The sequence below is a fragment of the Rhinoderma darwinii genome, chromosome 9 (genome assembly GCF_050947455.1).
Source record: "Rhinoderma darwinii isolate aRhiDar2 chromosome 9, aRhiDar2.hap1, whole genome shotgun sequence".
Lineage (NCBI taxonomy): Eukaryota > Metazoa > Chordata > Amphibia > Anura > Rhinodermatidae > Rhinoderma > Rhinoderma darwinii.
The window spans coordinates 61,497,483-61,513,767 of NC_134695.1; the positions used below are offsets into that span (position 1 = coordinate 61,497,483).

Below are 16,285 nucleotides of genomic sequence, written 5' to 3' on the forward strand. Positions count from 1 at the left end.
CTCTAGCTGGGTATGTCGGCTCCACTCAGCTTTTTTTGGGCATCCCCATGGATGGTCATTATAATGAATGTCCGTCCACTTGGGCGCCTAGAGAAAGCCAAGCAAATTCGACCAGAGATGAAGTGGCATTGCGCTTTACTAGCTCAACTGCCTCTTCCTTCTAGCGACTGGACTTTAGTCAGATCCCAGCCGATCAGACATGGTTGGCATAACCTACAGATGGCGCCAAAGTCTTTCATGAGACAACTCCTTTAAAGAAGAGCAGAAATGAATCCGGAACAGAAATGTGAGCCCCTGCACTGAAATAACCGCTGCACATACGCCCAAATGATCAAAACTGGTGCAAAGGAATAATGGAGTATGTGCCCATGGCAACCAATCAGGCATCTGATTTCATTTTCCAAAGGACCTCTGCAAAACGAAAGGTGAAATCTGATTGGCTGCTATGCGCAACTCCTCCACTTAACTTTTGCACTAGTTTTGATAAATTTCCCTTCGAGCGTTTATAGGTTGCAGGCAGCGGGTGGTCTGATTCATACATTACTTTTGCCATAACTATTTCTATAGTTGGACGTGTAAACCACACTCCGCAGAAATGTTGTCACGGGGGCGAACAGCTTGTTATATAACCATGAGGTGTTTTGTGAGCGCATTGTTCCACATAAATAGCACCGTATCAGTTTCAATGCCAGGAAAACTGGAGAGCGTCTAATATAACATGACCACCTTGCAATAGGTTTTCAATAAGTGACACTTCCCTAAGGATTCACAACGCTAGATCACATCTGAGCATCCGCATTTAATACAATTCTTAAAGTGCGGCCATCATTTCATTATATACACTAAGAAAACTAGTATAAACCTCTAGGTTCATTCCACGGGGAGAAAATGGTGACATGTTCTCTTTAAGAAATGGTATGACATGCATGTACAGGCATCATGGACAGTTCTTGTGGTCACCCATCCGTCTGACGCCCATAAGCCAACTGCAGGGTGCTGTAAGCCACATAATGCAGTATGCCGCTCTTAAGAATCAATGAAAATCCTCAGTTTCTGCCAGGTCGCTGCATGCATATTCCGAAATTGTTCTAAAAGCAACTCAACTGGTATATATATCTATTGAAACATGTAAATAATTTGAGCTAAAAAAAAAAAATTCCCCCCAGAAACAGCGCCACTCTTGTCCGTGGGCTGTGACTGGTATTGCAGCTCTGCCACATTCACTTGTATGGGGCTGAGCTGTCAGTTGCAATTCAGATAAAGTCAGGAGGGGAGCCGTTTGCAGAGAAAAATAGAAAGCAGACAAGTTTTACTCTTCTCATACAACTTCTTTAACACTATTCTACCCCGTTGTAATATATACTAGTCCTGCTCAATGAATTAGAATATCATCAAAAAGTTCATTTATTTCAGGAATTCAATGCAAAAAGTGAAACTCATATATTCCATAGATTCATTACACACAGAGGGATCTATTTCCAGCATTTTTTTCTTCTAATGTTGATTATGGTAACAGTTAATGAAAACTCAAAATTTAGTGTCTCCGAAAATTTGAATATTATATAAGCACTGCTGAGGTGTTATCAATGCAGCGTGGCATGGGGGTGATCAGCCTGTGGCACTGCTGAGGTGTTATCAATGCAGCGTGGCATGGAGGCGATCAGCCTGTGGCACTGCGGAGGTGTTATGGAGGCCCAGGTTGCTTTGATAGTGGCCTTCAGCTCATCTGCATTGTTGGGTCTGGTCTCTCGTCTTCCTCTTGACAATACCCCATAGATTCTCTATGGGGTTTAGATCACGTGACTTTGCTGGCCAATCAAGCGCAGTGATACTGTGGTTAGTAAACCAGGTATTGGTACTTTTGGCAGTGTGGGCAGGCGCCAAGTCCTGCTGGAAAATGAAACCAGCATCTCCATAAAGCTTGTCAGCAGAGGGAAGCATGAAGTGCTGGGAAATGTCCTGGCAGACGCTGCGCTGACTCTGGACTTGATATAACACAGTGGACCAACACCAGCAGATGACACGGCTCCCAAACCATCACTGACTGTGGAAACTTCACACTGGACCACAAGACACTTGGATTGATTTCTCGCCACTCTTCCTCCAGACTCTGGGACTGAGATTTCCAAATGAAATGCAAAATTTACTTTCATCTGAAAACAGGACTTTGGACCACTGAGCAGCAGTGTTGGTCCACTGTGTTATATCAAGTGCAGAGTCAGTGCAGCGTCTACCAGGAAATTTTCGAGCACTTCATGCTTCCCTCTGCTGACCAGCTTTATGGAGATGCGGATTTCATTTTCCAGCAGGACTTGGCACCTGTTCTCACTGCCCAAAGTACCGATGGACGCTATCAAAGCAACCTGGACCTCCATAACACCTCAGAAGTGCCACAGGCTGATCACCTCCATGCCACGCCGCATTGATAACACCTCAGAAGTGCCACAGGCTGATCGCCTCCATGCCACACCGCATTGATGCAGTAATTCATGCAGAGTCGGAGCCCCGACCAAGTATTGAGTGCATATAATGTACATACTTTTCAGAAGCCCAACATTTCGATATAAAAAAATCTTTTTTGAAATTGGGTTTATATAATATTCTAAATTTTCTGAGAGACTACATTTTGGGTTCTCATTAACGGTTAGCCATAATCATCAATATTAAAAAGAAAAAAAATGCTGTAAATAGATCACTCTGTGTGTAATGAATATATATATATATATATATATAATGTATGAGTTTTACTTTTTGCATGATATTCTAATTCATTGAGAAGGACTAGTATATGCATTTTAAGGTCATAAACGATATAAAAACTATATAAAATGTCATAGACCGACCCTAATGAATTGTAGTATCGATAAGAATACTCGACTACAATTCCACTTTACGTTTGGTCACTTGCATTTGACAAAAGGCAATAGTCAAATCTGAATACTCACGCTTCCTTTGGACCACCTTGACTAAGGTCAAACACTTGGCGTGGATTCAGATACCACATGAAGGATTGAAGGATCTTCACACCCTGTTGAGAATAGACACCAAACTCATATGACATAAGAACTTACCAACATCAGACTGCAGACAGTGTGCACCCAATAACACACAATGTTCACCAAGACTGTTATATGTCTGGACAAACCTGCAGAATCTCACCACAAATGGTTTTAAGACATAGGTTCAGTTTGAAGCTACAGTCTTTATATAACATATTCCTAATATGCTTCTATGAGCAATACTTAGGCTGACCATATACATTAGATGTACGTCTGCCGAACCCGTAGATTTCACAGCGTGATCTCGTGAGGATCGGAGCCATGGAAGACCGAACAGACATCGCCTCCAGCCGCTGCAGATTCGGATAAACGTCCTGGCACGACTGGAGGCGATGTCTGTTGACTCTTCCATGGCTCCAGTGAAGGACCTGTGGGAGGAAGTCCAGTCACAGCGTGATCTCGCGAGATCACGCTGAGCAGTGAAACAAGCTGGGCTATAATGAAGAGAAAACCACTGTTGTTATCTACATTACAGCGCCTATCAGATTAGGTAGGAGATAGAGCACTTATAATCTGGTGACAGAGCCCCTTTAAGAAGACGTCTCTTATCACAACTATGTATTTTTCCCTGTCCTACTGGCATACTTTTGAATATCTATCTCATCTCTGGAGGACGTTCACTCTAAGCCTAGACGTCTTAGTGAGCTGTAGGCCCCATATTGCCTCCAGCACAAAGAACTTCAATCCCCGTTGTCTCAATTTATATTTATGCACTTTTAGGAATAAAGTAAAAAACAAAATGAACAGATAAGAAGTACAAAAAGTTAATGGGATCAAGGAATAGACTGTAGAACAAGACAAGCAAGATGAAGAAAAAAATGAGTTCACATGAAAAACAAGAAGACCTTAAAGAAGACCTCCGGTGGAAACACAACTTTCCATGTCTGCACCCCCCCCCCCCCCACCTGACTGTATACCACACTCTACACTTTTATGTATACTCCACTTACTTTTTGAACTGTTGCCTTGTCTGTGCTTAGAAAAAGCCTCCATGTTTATTCTTAGATTTCCCCAGCTTTCTCTTCCTCTCTGCTTTGCTATCAATCCCATGATGCTTCAGCACAGCATCATATGACCAGCTAAAGACCATACCATTTCTGCATGCTGGGGGACACTGTAAATATCATTCGCTCTATATTCTTCTAAATAAGCTGAAAAACCATAATATACAGATAGGGAGGCAGCACTATATTCTTCTACATTATATGCTTTCTAAGTATCAGTGGCTGCTGATGATATAAGTTTCTGTACCCCCCCCCCCCCCCCGTGTAATACTAGTGTAGTACAGGAGCTGCTGAAGCCTGTGATGGGTGACACATAGATCTCCATAGACTTAAAGGGGTTTTCCGAGATAAAATGACTATGTGTTAATGCTTGTAATTTTTTAATGTAAATACATTTGTAATATACTTACATTTTCCAAAGTGGCCCCGTTTCCAGATCCTGCCGTGGGGTACTTGACGGGTGACGTCACTCTCTGGCTGCGGTGTTGATCTCCAATTCTTTTCCGAGTATACGACACGTCACTTGAGACGTACCGTGTATGGGCTGTTCTTCTGTACAGCCCGTAACACGCATGCGCACTCGTGAAAACAGCAGGGACCGCGCATGCGTGTTACAACAGAACAGCCCATACATGGCACGTCACAAGTGACGTGTCGTATACCTGGAAAAGAATTGAAGATCAACACAGCGGCCAGAGAGTGACGTCACCCGTCAAGTACCCCACGGCAGGATCTGGAAACGGGGCCACTTTGGAAAATGTAAGTATATTACAAATGTATTTACATTAATAAATTACAAGCATTAAAGAGGCTCTGTCACCAGATTTTGCAACCCCTATCTGCTATTGCAGCAGATCGGCGCTGCAATGTAGATTACAGTAACGTTTTTATTTTTAAAAAACGAGAAGTTATGGCCATTTTTGTATTTATGCAAATGAGGCTTGCAAAAGTACAACTGGGCGTGTTGAAAAGTAAAAGTACAACTGGGCGTTTTTACTACTTTTACTAGCTGGGCGTTCTGATGAGAAGTATCATCCACTTCTCTTCAGAACGCCCAGCTTCTGGCAGTGCAGATCTGTGACGTCACTCACAGGTCCTGCATCGTGTCGGCCACATCGGCACCAGAGGCTACAGTTGATTCTGCAGCAGCATCAGCGTTTGCAGGTAAGTAGCTACATCGACTTACCTGCAAACGCCGATGCTGCTGCAAAATCATCTGTAGCCTCTGGTGCCGATGTGTCCTCGCTCGTCTGACACGATGCAGGACCTGGGGAAGTGACGTCACAGCGTGACTGGCAGAAGCTGGGCGTTCTGAAGAGAAGTGGATGATACTTCTCGTCAGAAAGCCCAGCTAGTAAAAGTAGTAAAAACGCCCCGCTGTACGCACATATTAGACGCCCACTAGAACTTTTACTTTTCAACACGCCCAGTTGTACTTTTGCAAGCCTCATTTGCATAAATACAAAAATGGTCATAACTTGGCCAAAAATGCTCGTTTTTTAAAAATAAAAACGTTACTCTTATCTACATTGCAGCGCCGATCTGCTGCAATAGCAGATAGGGGCTGCAAAATCTGGTGACAGAGCCTCTTTAACACAGTTATTTTATCTCGGACAACCCCTTTAAGTAGAGAAAGTTATCACCGAGCCTGATCCACACTGCTGCTAAGCAAACATCCCAGTCTGATATATAGAGGTAAATAACAGGTGAGAGACTGACACATGGAATACCATAATGGAGCACATAAGGAAGTTTCGTTTTGGCCGGAGTGTTTCTTTAAGACACAGACAAGTAACGGAATAAGAGACAAAGCAAGATAGGGTAAGAAAGTTTTGCAATTGCGTAAAATGATTTAAGGCTTCTCACTTGATTTCCTCCACTTTTGGGGTTAACAAACACCAGCACAGGTTTCATGAGAGGGCACGGGGCTGGTCTGATGACGAACGGTCGTATCCTTGGCTCCTAAGAGACAGAGTTATTACAGTTATTCAAGTGCAGGACTCATCCCTGTGTTGGCTGCAGGCCTATATTTTAGTGTCAAGCCCACCTCAGCTCCCTTCTTGCTGGGCTTCCTCTTGAATGAGGGTCTCTTCTTCTTTTTGCTGGATTTGATTGAACTCTGCAGGGAAATGAAGAACAACATAAGAATAGGAAAAAGACAAGTACAAGGGGGAAGGAGTAAGATGTCACTCACCTGTGGTCGGCGCACTCGGATTATCCATGTGGGGGGCACAATGACAGCAGCGTGAGCCCCTAAAGAACAGGGCTCCTCTATGTGGTGAAGCATGAAGCATGAGACTTTGTTGTGGTACTGCACGGCGAGAAAGTGTAAAAAGTCAGCATAATGGGCAGAAAGAGGAAGGAGAAGAGAACAATTCTAAGTTTGGAAGAGCAGCAATAAGACAGGGAGATTGCCACCAATACAGATAATTGGCATGACATTGGTTTGTATTTGGAGCCTCTAACGCCTCATGCACACGACCGTGTGTGCCGGCCGGGTCCCGTCCGTAATCCATGCAAAGATAGGACATGTCCTCTCTTTCCACGGATCGAAAAGCTGGATTCACCCGCTAAACTGAATGGGTGCCACTCGGATGCCGTGAAAAACGGCTCATGTGGCACTCAGTCGTGGGCAACGGGCATAAGTGTTGGATACTATCCTGCCCTTTTCTATGAGGATTAAGGTCCCTGTAGAACCATGTTCACTCAGAAGAGGGCGATTTCAACTCTCAGAACTTTGAGCAACTTTATTTATTTCAGCAGTAAAAGCTCTACGAACCAAGACCGTAATGTGAATCTCAACCTTTTATCATCATGCCTTCTTTATGTCCAATATTATGTGCTAAATAATTTCTTATTTTATATCTTTATAGCGTGCAGAGCTCCGTCTTTCTAATACAGGGCTCCAAATCCCCTACATACACAGATTTAAAACAGAATATTCTGGCTACCTGAAGTTCCCACTACAGGGAGCTACGGAGCTTACTACATACTGTGTTATTATTGACTACAATGTAAAAACAGTATGCAGTAAACTCCTAAGCTCCCCCTAGTGGTGAATGCAGGTAGTCAGTTTATGTTTTAAACCCATGTCTATGAAGGGGATTTGGAGCTCTGTATAAAGAAAACAGAGCTCCGACTACCGTAAAGATATATTAAGAACTTACTCAGCAGACAGTTTTGGACCTATTCAGATAAAAACAAAAACCAGTGAATGTCCAATATTGAATGGTATTTTGTTTTTTATTTAAAATAGGTCTCAAATTTAGCACAGATTAGTTACTTCAAATATCTTTATAGCAGTCGAAGCTCTGTTTTCTTGATATAGAGCTCCAGATTTCCAGCACAGAGTTATATGATAAAGTTCTAGATATCGTTAGCCACCACTAGGGGGAGCTTACTGCATACTGTTTATACAGTGAACACAAAACTTTTTTTTTTCTTTCCCCTACAATGGCCATTTAATAAATTCAATTGCATTGTAAGTGCAGGTGTATACATCAGTTAGATGGGATAGTCCAGTGACACAAGAAGCAAACACAACCACAAAACTCACTGCCAGTTTGCACCATGAGCAGCTGATAGCAACAATCTCTTTGCTGTGAAAGGCAAACTTTTGCTGGAACCCCTAAAAAGATCAAATGAAATTCTGTGAGTTAGAATGCAATAAAAAAAAAAACCACAAAGAGATACTGTCTATAAGACCAAGGTGTTCTAGTTATTGCATCCGTTGTATGTCACGTAGATTTATGTGATTTTAATGAGCAAACAGTGAACATTGGAGTGGAGCTGGAGTTCATCCACTCCTCTTGTGCGTCTTTAAGGCCTTATTCATACAGTGCAGTTTTGGTACAGTTTTTTGACGAGCAGGTATATTATTCTTTACCCACATACATGGGTGGTCAAATAGGAAAAGATCTGATCCTTGTCCCTGGACTTCCTTTTAAGAGGCTAGAAAGATTAGATCAACACACAGCTCAATAAGGTCTGTTGATAGCGTCTTTTTATCCATACTTTTTGGTGCACCGGATGATAACTTCCTTAAAGGGGTTGGTCCGGTTCCAGCAAATTAATGTTATTATTTCGTATAATGGAAAGTTAGACAATTTTCCAATATACGTTCTGTATTAATTCCTGGTGGTTTTCAAGATCTCTACTTGTTGTCATTCAGTAGGGGCCTTCATTGTTTACTTCCAGTGGATACAATTCTGTCCATGGTCATGTGATTGACACACAGGTGCACAACTCGTTACATGGTCATGTGATAGACACAGGTGCTGAGATCGTTAGAAGACACAGCTCTGATACACATACTGTAACGTTCCGTTCACCTGTGTGTCCATCACATGACCCTGTAACGATCCCAGCACCTGTGTGTCCACCACATGACCATGGACAGAATTGTATCCACTAAACCATGAATGTTCCTACTGAACAACAGCAAGCAGAGATATTGAAAACCAGGAGGAATTAATACAAAAAATACATTGGAAAATTGTGTAACTTTTAATAATATAAAAAATAACATTATTTGGCTGAAACCGGACAACTCAGACAATGTTGAGCCAAACATGCATTGCTATTGGGCAAAAAGCTTGGCAAAGTTATTACAATGCCATGACCCTAGTAAGTATTATTCCAAGTGCCCCGGTACAAGGCAAAGCCACATACATGAATCCTGTGTTCGTCACACAGTGTCCCTATAGATCCATATTATGGACATGTAGTCACTCCATGACGCACCCTATTTTTCCCTAGAAGCAACGCTTCTGGAAAGAAGACCCCCATAACACTGCATGCGACTATATAATCGGAGGCGCGGAGGAACAGTATGAGCCTATAGGAGGCTACTGGCGCCGTATTCCAGATCAGTAATAAGAATGCGAGCACGAGGCCTCGGATTAAGAACTTGTGATGTCTCTGCCCTAACTGAAGTTCATTTCCAAGACTGGGTTATATTATCCCTTCATTGCATCCAGGTAATTCTAAGGGTATGTGCACACGATAACTGCAATTACGTCTGAAATGACGGAGCTGTTTTCAGGAGAAAACAGCTCCTGAATTTCAGACGGAATTGCTCGTACTCGCGTTTTGCGGGGCGTCTTTTACGGACGGAATTTGGAGCTGTTCTTCATTGGAGTCAGTTTTTTCAGACGTAATTCGAGGCGTAAAACGCCTCCATTACGTCTGAAAATAGGTCGTGTGAACCCAGCCTTACAATTAAGACGATGACAATGAAGATTGCAAAGGTAAGTGGTTTCTTTTTTTATTTTATTCTAATTGGCCTTTAGCAGTACAAATTTTACAGATCTTTAGTAATAAAGGCGACACAGCATTAGGGATAAAGTGATTTATAACATCACCCAGCAGATCAGACACTAATGTTATGCCATGTGTAGGAGGAAGTGGTGAGAGAAAACATCACACCTGCTCCTTGTTCAGCGCTTTCCCTGCAAATCAGGAAACCAACAATACATCACAGGCATATTATCCGCTCTTCTCACTTTCATCAAAATGTCATTGAACAGGAGTGTGAAGAAACAACATTACTTAATAGCCTTAGGTTAAGCTACTCCAGCTAGAGCCCACGCAACAAACTATCCAAGTCGAAAAAAATTATAGTCTTAAAGGAACACTCCTGGCAAACTGATACACTGGGTTGTGTCTAGTGCAGGTCCTGAGGGGGCGGAGCATGACACAGACATTCTCTCTTTGGTGTTCTTTGAATCTGTGTCACGCTCCACCCCCTCGGGCCCTGAACTAGGCATAACTAGACCCAGAGGGTCCCTCTAAATTTACTTTATAATGGTATCCACGTATACCTTCCTATAACCCACAACACTGGAGCCCTTTGGTGCTTCTCAGACAATACATTTTGACACAGTACTTGTAGGACAGTAATGCGCTGACCTGCTGAATGTGTGTATGGATATTATGGAAATAATAAAACAAGGTCCAGGAGTTGGGAAAGCACTGAAACCTGACAATGGGTTCCATGGCGCTGTCACCAACTATTGTTAATTTTTGGAAATGCACAAATATTACTTCTTAAAAAGTGTAGCTAAACATTTGACAAACTTCTGACATGTCAGACGTTTAGATTGGTGGGGGTCCGAACATTGAGACCCCCACCAATCGCTAGAACGAAGCAGCTGAAGTGCTCGTGTGCGCGCTCAGCCGCTTCGTGCCTGTTCGGCTGTTTCCGAAAATAAATGTATCTGTGTACAGACTCAATAGCAAGTCTATGAGCCCGTACTCCGATACATCGGCTTTCCGGAAAAAGCCGAACAGACACGAAGCAGCTGAGCGCTCACACGAGCTCTTCTGCTGCTTCGTTCTTGAGATTGGCAGGGGTCTCCGTGCTCAGACCCCACCAATCCAAACTTCTGACATATCACTATAACACGTCAGAAGTTTCTCAAACGTTTAGCTACACTTTAAAATTAAGTTGATTTGCCTAACCAGAAGGGAAGGGGTTATTTCTATAAATCTACACAGCGTTATAAAAGAAATAACGTTTTTTCATGTTATAATGAAATATTAATAGTTAGCTACTTTATTTTTTGTATCAATTTGTCAGCAACTTCAAGATTTCTGCTTGCTGCCAGTGAATAGAAACATCTATTGTTTATGTTCAGAGGCTGAAAACCTGTCCTGATCAGGTTCTAGAGAACGCGCAGGGTTTGTTACAAGGTACCAGTATAAGTAATACTCTGAGCTAAACAGCATCAACACAAATCAGTCTTCTGTCCTTAAGTCCAGGCTAATAGCTCTGACCTATATTGAGACATTGCAAAAATAAAACAATTAACTGACAGCAAGCGGGGATCCTAAACATTTAAACACAAAGTATATTTGTATAACTTGTCTGTCCACAATGATTATGACCTTGCATTGCAATCCCATCCAATCCTTGTGTCAGAATCTCATATTCCTGCTGCCCCTCACCTTCCCACACTGCCGACATTTCCCCGCCTGGCGTCTTCTGTGTACCCAATGATGCCGAACAATCACTGGCTATGTGACAAGAAAGAAATTGAAAGGCTTCCTTAATGATCATAAAAATAAATGGCTATTTTTATAAAAAATTTATTTAAAAAAATGGAAATATATTATAAGCAGAAAATATCATGTCAAGGTCAATGAGAATCAATCTACCATGAACTTGGATAGACATCGACATTTGTCAGTAGGCGGCCGAGGTGCCAACTGTACAGCCACCCCTCCCCCATTTCCACCCATGAACTGCAGTTCTGGGGTCTGTACAAGGATGTCGCCTTTGCCAAGGTGGTCAAGTGGGTGTGCAGTGTGAGGGCATCCTTGGCTATATAAAGAAACGGAGTCAGTCATCTTTGCACTGATGTAATATAGGAGTCCGCTGTATTCATGAGCCCTGCCCCCCTAACCATTTATTGACGGACGCGAATGTATATACCTGTACACATCGGTGGCCGTCCGAGATTGGTGAGGGAAGCGGGAGAAGCACCGGGCTCCTAAATCCAATGAACTGGAAACTAGGAGTCCGCTGAATTATTTCTCCGGAGCTATAATCCAACAGCTTCGTTCACATCTGCGTTGGGATTCCGTTCATGGGTTCTGTTGGACCTTTCCGCCAGGGGAACCCATGAACGGAATCCAAACTGAAACAAAGGGAAACCATAGGTCGGCAGGTCACAGTACGGTCATGTGACATAATTGCGGCCGGGATATTTCTACAACAAAGCCCCGGGTAAGAGGATGGCCAGCCCTACCTTTTACCGGGTGTATCTTTCAAATAGGGTTCACAATAAAAAAAATAATTTGGACAGGTCATGATATTACGCTGCCCTTTAAACAGGACAGAATATTTTCAGGACAGATCCGCTTTAACCCTTCATGAACATCTGACAGTTACTTGTATTGAAAGTGCACCACTTATGTGGTGCAGAAGATGCAATGAGAAGTTATATGGGACAATAAAAACCAAATAAAGGCCCTTTGTCTTCTTTTAAAGCGCCCTTAATTAAGGCTACATTTCTATAGAGTGCCACATTCCTGTATAGATATGTGTAAGGTGGGATTGCCCCTTGTAAAGGACTGTCTGGTTTAGAAAGTTCATTTTCAAACAATGAATTAATTGATGGACCTTCATGTAGGTAAAAAGACCATATCTCGATCTGGAGGACCCGACACTCCCATGTATTACAAGGACTGTCCTTCGACTTCAATGGGAACGGTGCAATGCTTAATTTGCACAGTGGTGGCGCTGCAGGGCAATTAAACACTTACAGCTGATAGCTAGGTGTCCCATGGGCAGAACACCCGCTTTAAAAGGGATTGTGCACAAAGCGGATGACCCCTTACAGTGATTTTGTAACAAAGTGAAAAATAAGTATTTTCCCTACCTCCCGTATATTGCGAGAGCCAGACTCACGGAATGATGGTTTACAGCGGAAATTTATCTGCAAGGAAAGCACAAGTTGAGCTAAAGAAACAAGTCTCTGCTGGGATTAGATGAGGAATAAGCAAGCTGTTCACCTTCTCTAGCTGCTCAATGCACGGTGTGTGAACCACTATCTTACATGCTGCGCACTTCCTCCGGGACGCCGATTTTTGCTGTTAATGAGACATAAAAAAAAAAAGAACATAAATGAAAATAGCGAAAACATAGATAGGGACTCCACGGAGAATATCTATACCTTAGAGCACATGAGATCTATAAAACAAAGCAAGCAGCAATATGGGGGCAACTCATACAGGAATACGCCAGACTCGATGGGTCTTCCATATAAAAACAAGGGTAGTCGAGTAGTGGAGGTGCTGCCCATATCAAACATCCAGATACCAGATGTAATTCTATCGGGTAAAGTTAGAAAATGCAATCAGTGATCGGTCTCGTTGGTAGGGGCAATGCCGCCACTTGTTTTCATACATGAGGTTTTATTTTCATTAGGCTGAATTCACACCCTACAGTAAACCCAACACTCTTTTGGCATGTCTGCACAATAGTCGAAAGAGAAAAAAGTTTTGATAAGCTTTCGAGACTACTTTGGTCTCTTCATCAGGCGTCGTATTAGTCTATGGCGACTGTACAGTATATATTGGGGGTGTGAATGCGGTGTGAACCGAGCCTTAACAAGTTTTCGTCTTTCTAAGACAGGTGCCAAAGCACAGGTGATCCCTCTCCAAAGGAAATATCTGCTTTGCTTATAGCTCTCATTTGCCCCCTTTGTGGCTAATACAAACAAAAATCTCTATGGAGCCATGTGCAGAGAAGTGGCAAATAAATGTAAGGTTTATATAGTATTCACTGGTTTTCTCTCGGCGGATGGAAATGGAAACCATCACAACTATGAGCACATTCCGCAAAAAGTTCTAGTAAACAGTGTGGGATTTCGGTATTTTTTACGGCAAAAATATTCCTGCAGACTGCGCTATTCTAGCCATCAAAAATACAATTAAAGTCGACGGGGTCCGTCAGAATTCTCCAGTGTCTTGTGAAATAACAGGTCCAGCAGCCATGACACTAGTGTGAACAGAGCTTTAACCAGACAGGAAATCCACTGCAAAAACAGCTAATCAGTTTTTCCATAGGACTGCAGATAAAAATCCACCAAGTTCATTGGAAAGATATGACAAAATAAGAAATCAGCTCTCTTGCATCTGTCTTTTTATTAAAGCATTATATAGTGAGTGCAGTTCTCCTTGACACAGGTAATGGAGCACTGGAAACACTTTAAAAGGCTTCACGTAGAGCGTCGGCTAAAAGACTCCACAGCTGGAGGGATGAAACTAGACTGTCGCTCTCTCGTTATAGAAAGGTAACCAATGGGAAGCGACTCCTGGGACGTAAGACCACCGTGCAATAGTACGAACAGGAGAGTAAGAAGTCAGGCTGGGGTTGCACGATGCCTCGAAATATCGATACTATTTGGATGCCGTGCACCCTCAAACGGTTCAATACCGTTAATTCATGTATTTCAAAACTAAGCTGTGCGCCCGCAAGGCTTAATATTGTAACACATGAATGTAGTCAGAGCGGGGTTGCGGGTGTGTAATACAGCCATTGCCCCGCTCCTGACAATAAGTACGCGCGCACGGTCAGCATGAGGTGATGCGGCCTGCGCTGCACTAATGAGCAGCGGCACCGAAGACAGAGAACATGGTGGGCGTACTGCAAAACACCCCCCATGTTCTGTCTTCAGTGCTGACCGCGCTCATGCTGACCGCGCACGTACACTTATTGTAGGGAGCGGGGCAATGGCTGTATTACACAGCCACAGCCCCACCGGCGGAGATCAGAGAAACCTCGGATCTCCGCTGCTATTCCGTTGAAGGCTGCGATCAAAGCTGACTGCAATCAAAAACAGTTTTAGGAAAAAAAATCAGTGTGGTTGTTTTTTTTTGCTGGATGGCAGTCATGCTACTCAGTGCCGCACCACTATTGCCAAATGTGAATGTAGCCCAAGGCTGGGTTCACAATGTTTCTGTAATTTTAAATTTTGGTAGATTCCCCATTTTGGGGAATGCAGGGATTTCTTTTTTACAATGTGAGCTATATGAGCCATAAAAAAAATACTTCTTTTCTTACACTCCCTGAATTACAAGGGGCTCCCCAAATTCCCCGGTTACAGTGGTATACGTATCTCCAACTTAGTTATGCCCTACATGCACAATTCCCACCTAATGATACTATTATATCTACGTATCCCCCGTACAGGCATTTTAAAATCCCAGGGCCACAGAGGTCTCATATCGGTCTTATATACTTATTTGCTCTCAGCGAGAATAACTTCCACTCCACTCCCATTGTATGATAGATGGCGGTCACAGATGCCGGACCTTATCCTTGAGGATAGGGGTGATGTATTGAGCTCACGTTTAAGTTTCTCCGGAAATCAACAATAAATTATTCCAATTGTATCGCATAGATCAGGCCTATCTCTCTCCTGTACGACGGCACCGAATGGGCAGAATTCCCACATCTGCATGTCACAGATGTTACCAATTGGATTTCTGGCATCTTATCTGGGAATGTCCATTTATCTCGCATTTTTGGACACGGGTATATGATATTCCCACGCCACTGTTGCCAGCTCCGTTGCCCTACACCCTGAAGATTGCTCTTTTTGGTATTGTAGATGAAGGGCAATGGACACATCACACATGTATATTACTAAAAGAATCTTTATTTTTACCCGGGAAAACTGTAGCCATGCACCGTTCTTGTAGGTTTACTCATCCTTTGCTGTTAACCTTTGTAATAGCAGTGATGTGATAGATTATGTATTTACCATATTTGCTAATACTGACACCATCATTGCACACTTGTATTTTGGTGCAACGTGTTATCAAAGAATGACTTCTTGTTAAAATCAAGCTTTTATGTTAAACATATTTTTTAAACATTTTGGGTGACATTTTTTTAGATTTTCCTTGTAATCTTCTATATTAAAAAATTATCTTAAAAATCTCGCCGTTTTCACTGGCCACCCAATGATCACTTCACAGCAATCATCTCATTATCATCACAGGCAGGATTACACTGACAGGTGACACCTCTATATAGATAACACAAGATCCACCATTCATAATAGACTGACCCTTCCTGTTCTGTAGAGATCACTTCTCAGCAGTCATCTCATTATCATCACAGGCAGGATTACACTGACCGGTAACACCTCTATATAGATAACACAAGATCCACCATTCATAATAGACTGACCCTTCCTGTTCTGTAGAGATCACTTCTCAGCAGTCATCTGATTATCATCACAGGCAGGATTACACTGACAGGTAACACCTCTATATAGATAATACAGGATCCACCATTGACAATAGGTGTTGGACACAGCTCCCCTCCTCCCCATCACTGCACAATGACCTCTGCACAGGTCACAGAGCATGCCTAGAACACTCTCCCATAGAAGTCAATGGGTCCCCTCCTGTTCACAGGTTTCTATGGTCCATGTGGCTGCTGTAAAGCATATCTCTAAATGCTGTTAACAGTAGCTCAGGCAAGATGGCTGCCCCCATAATCATGTACTTAAACTAGAATAAAAAATATACAAATTGAAAAATACGAAAACAGACCAGAAAAAAATGAATATGTTCCACTATCTGGTTTTCATTTTGAAAAAAATATAGGGGATACTTTTCCATTAACATTGAAAAATATCCCTGCATGTAATTGGCCTACTCAGACAAACGCCCTAAAATGAACTATTAGGGCGCCCACATTGG

At 42.6% G+C, this 16,285-nt stretch overlaps 1 protein-coding gene across 5 annotated transcripts in view; it reads right to left on the minus strand.

The window, feature by feature from the left end:
- The window catches only part of DGKZ (diacylglycerol kinase zeta), a 149,265-nt gene that overhangs the window by 38,133 nt on the left and 94,847 nt on the right, over positions 1–16,285 (minus strand). For all 5 annotated transcript variants that reach the window (XM_075837927.1, XM_075837928.1, XM_075837925.1 and 2 more), the window contains 8 exons: positions 12,581–12,658; positions 12,448–12,504; positions 11,012–11,080; positions 7,620–7,691; positions 6,258–6,374; positions 6,111–6,182; positions 5,930–6,025; positions 2,946–3,028 (listed from right to left, as the gene is read on the minus strand). In XM_075837927.1, the coding sequence (XP_075694042.1) occupies positions 2,946–3,028; positions 5,930–6,025; positions 6,111–6,182; positions 6,258–6,374; positions 7,620–7,691; positions 11,012–11,080; positions 12,448–12,504; positions 12,581–12,658 (644 nt within the window). The remainder of the gene's footprint in view (positions 1–2,945; positions 3,029–5,929; positions 6,026–6,110; positions 6,183–6,257; positions 6,375–7,619; positions 7,692–11,011; positions 11,081–12,447; positions 12,505–12,580; positions 12,659–16,285) is intronic.